This window comes from Triturus cristatus, chromosome 1_1 (genome assembly GCF_964204655.1).
Source record: "Triturus cristatus chromosome 1_1, aTriCri1.1, whole genome shotgun sequence".
In the NCBI taxonomy this organism is placed as follows: Eukaryota; Metazoa; Chordata; class Amphibia; order Caudata; family Salamandridae; genus Triturus; species Triturus cristatus.
The window spans coordinates 170,732,789-170,747,181 of NC_140579.1; the positions used below are offsets into that span (position 1 = coordinate 170,732,789).

The 14,393-nt window shown below is 47.1% G+C and overlaps 1 protein-coding gene across 6 annotated transcripts in view; it reads left to right on the forward strand.

The window, feature by feature from the left end:
• The window catches only part of LOC146869905 (vesicle-fusing ATPase-like), a 1,998,451-nt gene that overhangs the window by 1,880,105 nt on the left and 103,953 nt on the right, over positions 1-14,393 (forward strand). For all 6 annotated transcript variants that reach the window (XM_085624087.1, XM_085624086.1, XM_085624090.1 and 3 more), the window contains one exon: positions 6,496-6,551. In XM_085624087.1, the coding sequence (XP_085480213.1) occupies positions 6,496-6,551 (56 nt within the window). The remainder of the gene's footprint in view (positions 1-6,495; positions 6,552-14,393) is intronic.

The window sequence follows — 14,393 nt, forward strand, 5'->3', positions numbered from 1 at the left end:
GTGAAGTACACCCAATTTCGTTTTTCACTACTGTAAGGCTACCTGTTCTCCATAGGCCAGAATGGGAGGTTTGGCTATTACATTCTGTAGTCCTAACTGACCCACAGAACATGGTAGAAAAACACATTTAGTATGCCTAACCTCAGAATATTAAAATACATCTTTTAGTGAAGTTTATTTTTATATTCTGTGTTTGAAAATACCACTTTTAGAAAGTAGGTATTTTCTTGCATAAGCCTTCCAGTGTGCTCTGCTGTTATGTGTATTGGCTGTCTGGTTTTGGAGGGACAGGGCAGGCTGAGTCAGACCTGGGTTGAATAGAGAGATCTGCATTGGAGTATGGGGAGGGGTAGCTCCTGGACCTGAATAGGGCTGTGCCTGGCAAGGTGAATGCTGGCTCCACCTCCCGCTGTGCGTCTGATGGCAGAGTCCCTCTTTCTGAAAGGAAGGATGCAGCCTGGTAAACAAAGTGCTCCAGGGCTGGGCAGAACTGGTTCTGGCTGGGTTCAGTGACTTGTAGCTGAGAACAAAGACTTTTGGGGTATAAATATCTGTGCTGAAACCCCTACAATTTGTATTGCTCCTGGACAACAAGAAGAACCTCTGTCCGTGTAACTGAAGGAATCTGCAGGAGAGGACTGTCCTTGTGCTTGTGTGCTGTTTCTTGGACTGGCCTGCAGTGGTTACTACAGGACTTGGAAGAAGAGGAAAAGGACTTTGAAGGAACTTTTATTTTATCTTGCTACAGCAATCACCCAAGGGCTAGAAGAGAGCTAGCCTCCTGCTGGAGTCTCAGGCACATCAGACTCCACCATCAGCCTCCTGTTTCCTCCCAGCGAGGATTTCTATCTGCAGGTGAGGCTCCTGTGAGTTCCAGGGCCTCTAGTTCTACTGTGGAGAAGTGAGTGCTGAAAATCGTCGCTAACGACCGTTTGCGAGCTGTCGCAGTTGAAGCACGTACGAAAAATCATCGCGCTGCTGCTGCTGAGTGCTCGCTACTGGAGATCATCGCATCACATGTTTGCAGGCTGCCAAATGCTCGCTGCCCTCAAGATTATCACATCACCTGTTTAAGGGCTGCCAAAGGCTCGCTAACCAGAGATCATCGCATCGAGTTCATCGCTTCACGACAGCGCAGCGCGGACGCCGAGCGTCCGCCATTTTCATCGCATCGCATCAGGATCGTCGCTCCCTCGCAGAGCACCATTTCCTTTCATCGCAACAAGATCGCACACGCAACGGGCTCGGCGCATCATCCTCCCTTGCAGCAAGGATTTCAACGCATCGCCGGCTTAGCGTGGAGAAGTTTGTCGCTTTGTCCTGCACACAGATCAGCGCATCATCCTCCCTTGCGGCAAGGATTCAACGCATCGCTGGTCACGCGTGAGGAAAATCATCGCTACAGCTCCTTAGCGACATTTTGGTTGCTTTGCTACAGAATCCAGGTATTTTGTGAGTAAAAGGGTCGCAGAGACCACTGCCTTGAACTGAACTCCTCTTTGCACACTTTGAACTATTTTTGCAGCATTTTAAGAGTAACCCTATTTTCCTAGTATTGTGGATTTCTACTGTTATTGGTCTGGTGTTAAGTCTATATATAAAGATACTTATTTTGTTTAACTACTTGTGTGGTGTCCCTTTGTAGTGTTCTTCACAGTGTTACTGTGTATGGTCATAAATGCTTCACACACTGCCTCTGAGATCAGCCTAACTGCTCGTGCTACGTTACCACAGGGTTGAGCAGGGGTTATCAAAGGGTGTAGCCCGCTTACTCTGACTTAGGAAGAAGGTTCCCTACTTGGACAGTGGCCAGCCATTGCCAACTAGAGACCCCCATTTCTAATAAGCCTGTTTGAAGTTACAAGCCATTCAGCCTTGAAGGCTTCCCTGACCCTCCATCAGGAGCTGGTTTTGGTTCTCACAGACAACATCACTGCCATGTACTGAAACAAGAAGGGCCACAAGGAGTCCTGGATCCAGTGCCAAGAGGCTTTGCATCTCTGGAGGTGGCTGGACCACCAGGACATCTCCCTGGTCACCAACCACCTGGCAGGGTTGTCCAGAGGACAGCAGTAATAGTGGTCATACCAAAGGAGAGTAAACCGCCTACGGAGTGTGGTTCATTCAGGCCTATCTCCCTGCTAAATTTCGAAGTCAAGGGCCTGGTGAAACTTTTATCCATGAGATTGGGCAAGGTGATCACCTCACTGGTGCACCCAGACCAATCAGGGTTCATGCCCCATAGTGGGGCCAGACTCAATCTCCGTAGATTATTCGGGGTTCTGCATTTTACGGAGGCGTCACCAGATGAACAAACATCGCTCTTATCATTGGGTGCCAGAATGGCGTTTGATAGCGTGGAGTGGAACTATCTTTTCGCTGTGCTAGGGAAAGTGGAATTGGGTAAGAAGTACATAGGGCGGGTGAGATTACTCTACCTAAATCCCTTAGCCAGGGTACGAGTGAACGTCACTGTGTCAAGGATGTTCCCCCTTCAAAAGGGCACAAGAGGGGGGTGTCCTCTGTCCCCTCTGTTGTTTGCTATGGCCCAGGAGCCTTTGGCGGCGTGGATATGTCAAGACCTTCTGATATGGGGGATATCGATTGGGGAGGAATGGGAGGAACGTATTTCACTATACGCTGATGATGTCCGTGACAAGACCACGCCAGTCGATCGACACGATATTACAAACATTCAAAATATATGGGGAATACTCCGGAGACCAAATCAATTGGAATACATCGCTGCTCTTTTACCGGGCAGGGGGTGCCCAGACTTAACATCGAGATGTAGCGTCCCAGTGGAGACGAAAGGGTTCAAGTATTTAGGAATTTACGTAACAAGAAGCGCCTAGGAATTCTTTCTCCATAATCTAGGCACTCAGCTTGATAGATTAGGCACGGATGCCAAACATTGGCTGACCCTGCACCTCACCCCGATTGGGCGTGCAGCATCGCTTCAAATGATGAGACTCCCACGTCTGTTATACGCTCTACAAAATACACCATATGAAGTACCCCAGCTATACTTCAAGAGAGTGGAGGCGAAACTGCGAACGCTGCTGTGGGGTGGAGGAGCCCCCAGGATAGCATTGCGAAAACTGCAAAGAGGGGTCTATGACAGGCGACTAGCAATCCCAGATGTCCATAGCAACTACTGAGCAGCCCAACTAGTGACAGTAAATTGATGGTTCTTTGGAGATCATTGAGAACCGGCGTATAGAGTTGACAGATTTACAATGGGATGGGGTGGGCCCAGGTCGCGGTTATATACCAAGTGATTGGGAAGCAATGTACTGCATCACACCCGAACAGTGGTATTGGCGTGGCGGGCAGAACAACATAATTGTTCTGGGAAGGGAGAGTAAGTGGACAGGGATGTCCCCGCTGTGGGTAGGTAGTGGGCTAGGTTCAGTGAATAAACTGAGGGATTTTACAAAATGGGAGTTGCTGGGTATTGAAACACTTGTGGATGTATGGAGGGGTCAAGCCTACATCACATTTGCCACCCTGCAATCAGAGTATGAAATGGGGAGTGGCTACGATACCTACAGCTTCGACCTGCTTTATGCACCCATATCAAAGAAGGGGAGACACTGATACAAACTGCACCTCTAGGGGACAGAATACTGACCAAGCCTCTGTTGGAAAAGGCCATTTCCCTGATAGATAAAAAAAATAATCAACAACACCCCGGAGGTGCTGAACTCACTGAGGGCAACCTGGGAGGGAGACATTGGTCCATCTAGAAGACGAGGAATTGATGGAAGCACTACAAGGGCCTAGGAGGTGGCGATCAGGGCACGATTTAGACTAAATCAGTTGAAAGTTCTCCTCCAAGTTTACTATCCCAGAACAGTACTATATCGTGTGAACAGAAGTGAAGATGCAAAGTATCAGAGAGGGTGCGATTTGGAAGGGACCTTCTACCATCTTATCTGGGACTGCCCAAGGTTACAAGTGTTTTGGAGTAAAGTGGGGGAGGTCCTAACAGAGGTCACAGGAGTAGAGGTACACCTGACACCGAAATGGGTGCTACTCATGGTTGCTGGAGAGGAAGACTAGACTAGATACACAAGACAATGGGTGACACTAGCATTGGGAGTAGCCAAACGAAACGCAGCCAGAAAATGGGGGGCGGCAGAAAGGCCATCAATGAGAGAATGGAAAACAGACCTAGATTGGTGCAGATAAGCGGAACAAACAATATACAAGAGCAGGGGGCGTCCGAAAAAGTGGGAAATGATATGGAGTGCCTTGCAAATCTACAGAGTCCTCTAAGGGTGGTGGGAGAGGGACAGTGTAGGCAAAGACGGTGTTGTCATTGGAAAGTTAAATGTGCCCAATTGATTGTAATAAGTCATACTACAATATGATGTAATTGTGTCCTGATTGTAACAATTGCTGAGCTGAGTTTAATAAAAAGAAGTATTAAAAAAAAACTGACAGTAACAGCAAAGTCTTGCAGTGCTCTGTTTAAGAAGAGGGTGTTGGTATTAAACACACCGTTTTCATTTGTTCCAACAGTATGGCGCATGTAGCTCCACTAGTATAACATGCTTCAGAGACAATAGAGAGGCAGACCAAACCAGATTCCTCAGTGTAAAAAGCCTCAGACAATATGAAGGTGCACCAAAACAGAAAGAATGGCATACCCCATCCAGCAGGACTCAGGAGCAGAGCAGGTGGCTCTCATTCCTCTGAGGATCCCCACCATTTTTAGTAAAACGTTGACCATTAAATAAATTTTCCAGCTCGGCAAACCATTACACCCAACAGCTGGATCCTATATATTGCAAGTTATGACCACGTCAGGGAATTCATAAAGAAACCTCATACCTGAGCACCAAAGAAGGAGCATCACCAATGTCTTTTTGCTCTTCAGAAGGAGTTTTCTAGTCTTCTTCTCAAGATTATTCTGGTGGCACCATCTTGGGTCACACAGTTCTGGTTCATGGACCTGTGGAACATGACTATGGAGACTCCAATAGGATTCAGCCATAATGTTCAGTTAAAAAGTGTGGACCACAGGGATTGTGTGTCTACTCGCTGCCCATAAAACTCTGGCTAATGAAACCTTTTAACATGGTTCTCTGAACATTACCAAGAACAACAGAAAGATCATCTATGTGGCTAGAGAAAATTCTGAAAAAAAAAGTTCAGCACTTTGAATGGCAGAGAATCTATATTTTGTCACCAATTGACAGTTACTCCTCAAAAGATATTGCCTTGGTTGTTCCAGCCTGTAAGTTCAACTTTAAGTACTTTTCATTAGCAGTACATCTAGTAGCACTCTATAGATATCTAAGAACATCTGGCAAACAATGAATTTTTTTCCAACATATCCTTGAAAGTATTTGTGAGGGTTTGTATCAAACGTTTCTGCTGATAACATGGTGGAACACTACGTTTGAAGGTCTTAGGAAAATAGAATTTCCCGCATGCGTCAGTCTTAATTGATCTCTTGAACGAACTCTCTCACATTGGCAATCTCCTCATCAAGATGGCTTGGAGAGCTTCGTGCATTCATCGTCAATGAACAGGTTCTACAAGGACAGAGTTTAATTTGGAACCATCCAATACTTTATACCCAGAGGACAACGTTTCTCCCTTAACAGACAGACCCATCTACCAACATTTGTTCCAGAACCTTACACAACAGAAAGCGCTCTTTCGATGTCAAACATTGTTTAAAATTCTACATAGACAAAACTGAAGATTTTCAATAATGTGACCACTTGTTTATCAACTTCAGAAACTCCAACAAAAGACAAGGCTTTTGAAGCAAGGCATTACTCGTTGGTTTACAGTGTACATTGCCTAGCATCACTCGGAGGAGAGCAGGCCATTGCAAAGTAAAGTGGGAGCTCACTCATCCAGACGCATGGCAGGCACGTCTCCTTTTTTTCCTTACCTCCATACCACTGAATTTGCCGGCAACACAATATCTCGTTTCTCATGCTTCTGAATCTGCTAATGTCTAGACAGGATTGGTGGCTGCGGATGTACGATGGAGTTCAAGTTAACCACAGTAGTGATTTTATAATGTTGTCCTTTTGCCCAGGCCACCCAATGCTTTTGTAGGACACACCTACCTTCTCCACTCTCTAACTGTTTTTAAGTATTTATTTGGTGATGGTAAAGTATTGACTGATGATAAGGCTGTAAAGCACTCAAGCCCTGTCCCATATCAGAAGTCAGCACCCCATCCCCTCAGTGTGTATAAAGAAAGGGTGCGACGGAAATTATTTATTGCTCCTTATGCAGCCCAACGCTGCTTCGGGTATGGACTACAAATCCAAAGGGGAATCCTCCTTCAATTGGCACCTAATTGTAAGTTCACAAAAACAATAATAAATTAATTACTTTCCTACATTTTGTATCCTTCTGCCCGGGGTCGTGTGTCCTAAAACACGTTCTGCTGTTTAATACTTGCTTGTCCAGATTAAATGCTGTGTTTGCAGCAGAGATACTAACATTCACTCTTGTCTTTAGATGGATCCTGAGTATCGTGTGAGCAAGTTCCTGGCACTGCTGAAAGAAGAGGGCACGTAAGTAGCAATAGTCTTTTATTTATTTTTTAATATACTTGTTTGTGAACAGCTTGGTGTGTGCAAAAAGCAAAGAGGAGAATAAAAAATTAGCTAGCATTCGCGCCAAGAATTTTCAATTCTATTAAGGACACGGAGGCGAGGATTATGCTTCTCTTTCTATTTATTGCTACTCGCAGCAGCCAGTGAAAACTTGTATCATGTAAACAAAACTACATTTCCCATGATGCACATGTTACATCATATCCCGTAATGCCCCATAAGAGCCACCATTAACCGGAACTTGTCCTCTTTCTTTGCTTCGAACATTAAAGTCGAACAATATAACTGAAGTCCAAACAATAGCTTCCAACTTGGAAGAATCTGGCCAGCTGGGAAGTACGTCACCTCAACCAGGATTACACATAATCCATCTTCTTCTCAGACCCTGAAAGAATGAGAGACAGAACAACCCGTAACTTCAGCGTAACCAGAATAAATACAAAACGGGTGGGTAATAATTACAATACTGTAATGTAACCGGGTGGGATAATCCTCGCCTCCGTGTCCTTAATAGAATTGAAAATTCTTAGCGCGAATGCTAGCTAATTTTTTATTCTATTACAGGACCGGAGGCTTCATATTATGCTAGTTTAACGCGGATTAAAAACCACAGAGGATATATCACCCACCGGTTTATAATAAAATTGTTTAAATGTTGACTCGGAAGCCCAATCCGCAGAATGCATAATATCCTGAACAGTAGAACCCAACATGAACGTCTTAGAGGCCATGGCGCCTCGGACAGAATGTGCACCAAAGACTTGAGTATTAATACCTGCTTCCTGCATAACATATTTCAACCATCTGGCTATAGTAGCCGCAGTGTTAGGCTTGTAAGGTTTCTGCAAAGCAATTAATAATTGCACCACACCATCAGGCCGAATAGACCTGGTACATTCTTCATAGGCCTTGAGACATTGAACCACACAAAGCTTGGTATTATCAGGAAAAGCGTGATAGTCTACATTGCGTGACATAGTTTTAGTCCTGGACGTGATATTAAAAGAAACTCCTTCAGCAGTAAATACTCTACCTGTAATGTCTAGAGCTTTAACGTCCGACGAACGTCTACAGGCCGCCAGGCATAACAGCATGGCCAATTTGGATGAGAGTTGTTTCCTTGTTAACATATCGTTGCTGGGTCATTGATTGAATAAGGAAAGAACTAACGAGACATCCCACAAGGAAGAATACTTTGGCTTGGGTGGATTAGCTACTCTAATACCTTTCAAGAGTTTACATATTAAAGGGTGCATCCCTACTGGTTTGCCCTCAACATGAGAGTGGCCCACTGATATGGCTGAACGGAAATTGTTGACAGAACGATATGCCAAACCCTCAGAAGCCTTTTCGGACAAAAAATTCACAACAAAGAGTAAGTCTGCCCCCACGGGATCCACGTGTTGTTCCACGCACCAACGAACCCAACACTTCCAAGCTGAAGAATATTGTTTCTTGGTAGAGGGGGCCCAAGCTTGGTTGATAAAGTCTGAAGCTTGTTCCGAAAATCCTGGCATTTGCCAACGTTGCTGGAAAGTTTCCAGGCCATCAGGGACAATTGCCCCGATATTACCATCGGGTGCATCTCTCTATGAGGGCCCTGGAGCATTGTTGAGGACCAAGGGGATCCTCCTGGGGAAGTCGCAACTCTCCTCCAACAGTATTGGGAACCAAGGCTGCGACTTCCACAAGGGAGTTACTAAAATCACCTCCGCCTTGTGGCGCATCACCTGTGTGAACACGCGGGGAATTAGAATGAAGGGTGGAAACGCATCATTCAAATTCGGAGTCTAATCCTGTGAAAAAGCATCCGTCGCCAGAGCTAGTGGATCCGGCCTCCAGCTGAAAAACTTTGTCATTTGACGATTCAGTCTGGAGGCAATCGGGTCGATCTCGCAAAGCCCCCAGATCTCCTGTAACCACTGAACTATCTGGGGTTGGAGCTGCCAGTCGCTGTAATCCTTGGAATGTACTCGGCTATGACCGAAATCTGATGACTCAGGCAATTGTGCCAAAAGTATTTTGCTATTTCCACCAACATTGAGGACCTCGTGCCCCCCAGCTTGTTGATGTATTGAACTGCCGAGATGTTGTCCATCCGCAGAAGGATGCAACATGAGACTTGTTTGGGTGAGAGTGTCCTGATTGCGAACGACCCTGCAAGTAGTTCTAGGCAATTGATGTGGTGGTTTAGCTCGCTTAGGGACCAACGTCCCCCTGTGGAAATATTTCCGCAACGCGCTCCCCAGCGACTGGCGTCGGACTCTATGACGACCTCTGGCAAAGAGCCGAAAATAGTCCTGCCATTCCACGCCTCTACATGGGCCAGCCACCACTGGATCACCTCTCGTACCTTTTGGGAAAGAGGTACTAGGTCTGTGTAAAAGAGACCCTTCTGCAAGTGTTGAATCTTGAGCCTCTGAAGGGCCCGGTAATATAAGGGTCCTGGAAAAATTGCTTGAATGGAGGATGCTAGAAGGCCCACTATCTGTTTGGATAACAGGGAGCGCAGCTCCTTCTTGATGTCCTGAAGTTTGGAGCGTGGAAGACTGAGCTGAGCCGTTTGTGAATTTATGACAAACACCAGAAAATCTATCGTCTGGGTAGGACACAGAACAGACTTGGGCTCGTTGATCACGAACCCCAGGTTTGTATGATGCGAATGGTCATGCGCAACTGCTGAGCTGCCAAAATCGGAGATTGCGTCATGATGAGAATGTCGTCTAGGTAGACTATCATGCGTACCCCTGTTTCCTGAGATAAGCTATCACTGGATTCAGAACCTTGTTGAAGCACCACGGTGCCGAGGAAAGTCCGAAAGGAAGGACCAAATATTCGTACCACCGGTTCCGCCATTGAAATTGTAGGAATCTTCGATGAGGGGGAAAAATGGGAATAGACAGATAAGCGTCTTTCAGGTCCAGACGGACCAACCAGTCTCCCTGTTTCAGGAGATCCGCTAAAAGATGGATACCCTCCATCTTGAAATGTTTGTAAGTCATGTAATGGTTGAAGTCCTTTAAATTGAGTACCAACCTGTAACCTCTGCCTTTCTTCTGCAACAGAAAAATATTGCTGCAGAAACCGCGAGGGCCCTCGTCGCAAGGCGCTATCGCGCGTTTCTGCAGCAATCCTTCGATTTCGGAATCTATAAAATCGCTCTCTAGTCAGGAAAAAGAAAGCTGTCTGGGCTGTCGGACCTGATAGGGAGTCTGGAAGAAATCTAGCTGGAAACCCTGAATTGTTTGCAAGACTCAGGCATCCAGAGATAGTTGAACCCAATTGAGTATGTCCCCCCAAAGGTAGAAGGAATAGGTCCGGGGCACTCACCTGTAGATTCGGTGTTCTGGAAGCCTCCCCGATAGGATCCTCTGTTAAAGCGTCGCTTGTTGAAGCGCTGCCTGGTGGGGTAGAAGGTTCCTCCACGGGTAGAGTCCCACTCTCCCCTGCCATGACCGAAGTCTCCTCGCTGAGGACCTTGTGAGAACTGACGGCCAAACGAGCGTCCCCAGCCTCGTCCGGCCCTGTTGAAAACCCCAGCCTGAAAGACCCTCTTTATTCCTGACTGCTCCTTATCCAAGGTCGTGAATGTGCTCACATACTTGGCCACATCCTTGATGAAACGGTCCCCGAAAAGGTTTCCGTCCGCCAGGGGACTAGGTTCTGCCGCTGCCAATTCCGTTAGATTAGAGTCCATGCGCATGAGTATGGATTTGCGCCGCTCCATGGAGATGGCGCAGTTGGCATTACCCAAAATGCATATGGCTCGTTGGGTCCAGCCCGCCAACACATGGGAGTCTACTGCAGTCCCTGATTCCTGTGCTTCTAGGGCCATCTCCAGAATCTTGGCCAGAGGGCCGACCACATCCAAGAGCTTATCCTGGCACCCTAGCCAGGCGCGATCGATACCCTTCTTGGGGTCCTTTGCAAACTTTTTTAGGAAGGTCAAAAGGCTAAAGTCTATTTCAAAGGTTTCGGCCACTTTATCCGAGATGTCTGGTCGAGGGCATTCAGAGCGTAGTCTGTTGCGCACCTCTTTATCAAAACGTTTGCGGAGATTTTCATGCAAATACGCTCCCACCTCGGGGGCGGGCAGCCAATCCGATGACCTGGGGTGAACTATGTCAGCGGGGTTAAATGTAAATAGAGTGGGGTTTGCTAGAGGTACTTCCACATTCTTAGATTTCTTCGTTCTCTTCTTGGGAGGGGATTCGTCTGGGCTGTCAGAGCTCGTCGTATCGTGATCTGTATCGGTATCCTGAACCTTATCTTTGTCAGCATCGGGACGAGGAAGCGAAGAGTAAGAGGCAGAGTGAGGCCAAGGCTTAGGTTGGGAACCGTCTGTGGGAGCACCTGCCGGAGCAGTGAAGCCATGGCGTTTCGCAAACTTCTCAAGTTGTTTGGATATAGGTTTCAACACAGTAGCTAGCGCTTGCTGCACAGTTCCCGGAACTGCTTTCTCTAGGGCCTTGTTGACCAACTCCTAGGCGTCCAGGGCCTCAACAATGTTATCTTCAATGGAAGGGGTATCCACTTCCTCCTCATATAGGGTATCATCCTCCTCATAATGGACCCAATTCTCCATTGCTGAACCAAATTTATAAATATATTTGCTCATAAGGCAAGTAGTAAGGAGGAGTAAAGGGGGAGCCAACCCACAGCACAGATCAGAAAATGGTACCTAGCTCCTCAGCATAAGCTGTATCACAGTTCTTTCAGCCCTCAGGGCGTAGTGGAGCCAAAGAGCAAGATTGTCCACAGGGTGTGCTCCCTCCAGGCCCAGATTGTTTTTGCAGCCAGCCAGGCATAAGGTAATGCTCAGTGGTGAAATCCCCGGTGAGAATAACCAAAAACGAAAGAAAAACGGGCAGTATCGACGTGCGTAGCCCAATCCTACCAAAATATAGCCCAATTGGGCTATGCACGTCGAAACATGAGAAAAAAGCGAAAGTGAAAGGCTCCAAGCGCACCGGCTGACAAGGGGAGCCTTCGCGCTGTATTTTTACTTAATTAATGACCGCCGTAGGCGGAGTGGTACCAGACACTGTAGGGGGCATAAATGTGCAAAGCGCTTGTAGCGCTAACAGAACGAATTGGGCAGCGCGCCCGGAGAGCCTGCAAACATTAGCGCGATACACGCGCACCACACGTAAATAGAACAAAGCTCGAGCGGGCCGTCTGACATGCAAATTACACAGCGCTCCCCGCGGGAGTGTCCCAGCGCTCCCAAGGGCTTAAATAAAACACTCGCACAGCAAAGCAAAGCGGATGAAATGTAAACCGCTTAAGTACATTAACCATGAAGCAGCGCGTGCTGTAACAGTGAATAAAAAACATCACATATCAATAATATAAGCATAAAAGATCTCGAGCACTTAACTTCCTGCGTGAGCAGCAAAGAAAGAGGACAAGTTCCCGTTGATGGTGGCTCTTATGGGGCATTACAGGATATGATGTAACATGTGCATCATGGGAAATGTAGTTTTGTTTACATGATACAAGTTTTCATTGGCTGCTGTGAGTAGCAATAAATAGAAAGAGAAGCATAATACGAAGCCTCCGGTCCTGTAATAGAATTATGATGCTCAAGTAAAAGTGAACGTTGGTGATGGAATGGCATTTGTGTTTTTTAGACCTTTACCTGTGATTTGGATATATTGTATTCTGTTTTCATATTATAGAGGTGGCAGCAGCCTAGCGTTCGATGTCCAAATTGTATCTCTTCTTTGTTTTCTACGAGAGGAGATGAACAACCCGTTGTGCTCTCCCTTTAACTACATACCTGTTTCTTATTTCAAAATATCTTGGATGATAGGATAGTATGCAAGGTGTGTTTAAAATATTTTAAAGCTCCGAACCATCTACAATACACAGAAAACCCTCGGATCACCATGTAAACCACCATGGGCATCGGCAGAAATTTTTCCGGGGGGAGGGGGGGCAAAATGTTAAAGTCTCCCCCTGTTTTGATGACTGCTTTCTCTATTCTCCTACTTTTGTCTAACTGCTTCCTCCTTCCATTTTTGAGAGTATTTTCTCATGCTTTTGCCTTATTTTTACTGCTTTTACCTTCCTTTCCACTCCCCCCATTTTTCTGACTGCTTTCTCCTGCTTTAGCCATGGTTTTTAGGTCTCGCCTGACCCAGCGCATGCGCTGGTCTGGCGAGACTTATTGAGAGGGCTTCAAAAAGTGCTACCAGGCCATCCTAGAGCTACAGTGCATGTGCGCGGGTGCGCGCGCTGCGCTTTACCGCGATTACTTTCACTTTCGCGGCCGTTGCATGGCTAAACACTTATAAGGTCCCAAAGGCGAGACCTATAGGCTATGCCAATACTTGTTTTTTTTTTTACTGCTTTTTCCTTAGTGTCCCCCATTGTTCTGACTGTTTTTTCCTACTTTTTTTTACTGCTTTTTCCTTCCTTGACCCCCCCCCCACCCCCCCCCCCCCCCTCATTTTTCTGACTCTTTCTGGCCTGATTTTTACCTTCCCCTCCTAAAAGTCTCCTTCTGTTTTCCACCACGTTTCAGATATTTAACAAAACCAGGCAGGGGTTTCTGTAAAACATATAGGCTGTCTAAACACGAAGCGCAGGACAGAGATGCTGCTTCTCTTTCTGAACTCTCGCCGTCTGACTGGAAAGGAGCCTGCACAGTGTGCACTTGCTGGGGGTTAGGCAGGGATGGGACAAGTCGGAGTTGGACCATGATTGTTCCTGCTCTCGATTTGCATCATGTCAGGCAATGAGGCGATGTGGTAGTCAGCTATCATAGGTAGCGCTCAGCTACCCAATGACAGTGCTGCCTGCCTCGCCTGCCTGAGCTTCCTGGTGGCTGTCCCATGTGATTGGTAGCTGAGCGCTATGCTAAATGTCATTGGTAGTAGCATAGCGCTCAGCTACCAATGACATGAGTCATGTCATGTGACGCTCGTCGCAACCTGGCATGGCACAGGGCTCGCAAAATGGCGTCTGCGCCTACCGGCAGTAGTAGCCCCTGGCCGTACAGTGTGTCACTCACTGTCTGATGACTATTTAAGCCACACAGCAGTGCTGTGGACACACAACAAAGTTCAGATCCGCACTGTGCTATGCAAGTGAAAGTTGTGATACACATACAGTGAAACTCTCCGCAAAGGGAAGTTCAAAATCAGTCCATTTAGGAAACCACTGACAAAAAGTGAATAAAAGTCTGCAAAAGTTCTATAAAATGTAAAAACAATCGATGCTAAAAATACTTCAGAAGACAGTTACAGTTAAGACCCTCACAGTGCCAGTTTCAGACCCGTACTGTGGTTGTTTTGAAGGGTGACCACACACCCTGGACGGTTGTGTCACGCACAGTACAAGGTCCGGATCCAGCACGGCGAGGGTTCCGCCGCGTGACGTCAGCGCCGGGGAAGGTTCTGCCGCTCCCACCATCCCAGACAGGCTCCTACCGCATCCCAGCTCTGCCCCGAGCGAACTTCGGGAAGCAGCCCACAGGAAGGGGAGGGCAGAGCGCTAGGGTGCAGCTCTTTGGCAGAAAGTTGCCCTCTCTTGTATATTGATGAGCTGCGCCTGGGAGGGGTGAGGGGAGAAACAGACTTACTGTCTGCCTGCCCCCTGTCCACCCCCGTGATCCCGCCCCTCACAGGGGCAGACCTGGAACCTGAGGGCTCGGGGCGGGAGCACTTGTGCACAACTTTGTGAGTGTTTTGGATTGTGCATCCCTCCTCCTCCGCTCGCTCCAGGCTGTGGACCCAGCTCTGATTTACTCGGGAGGGGGAAAGGGTCTTAATCAGACATTTCGGCTCAATGACG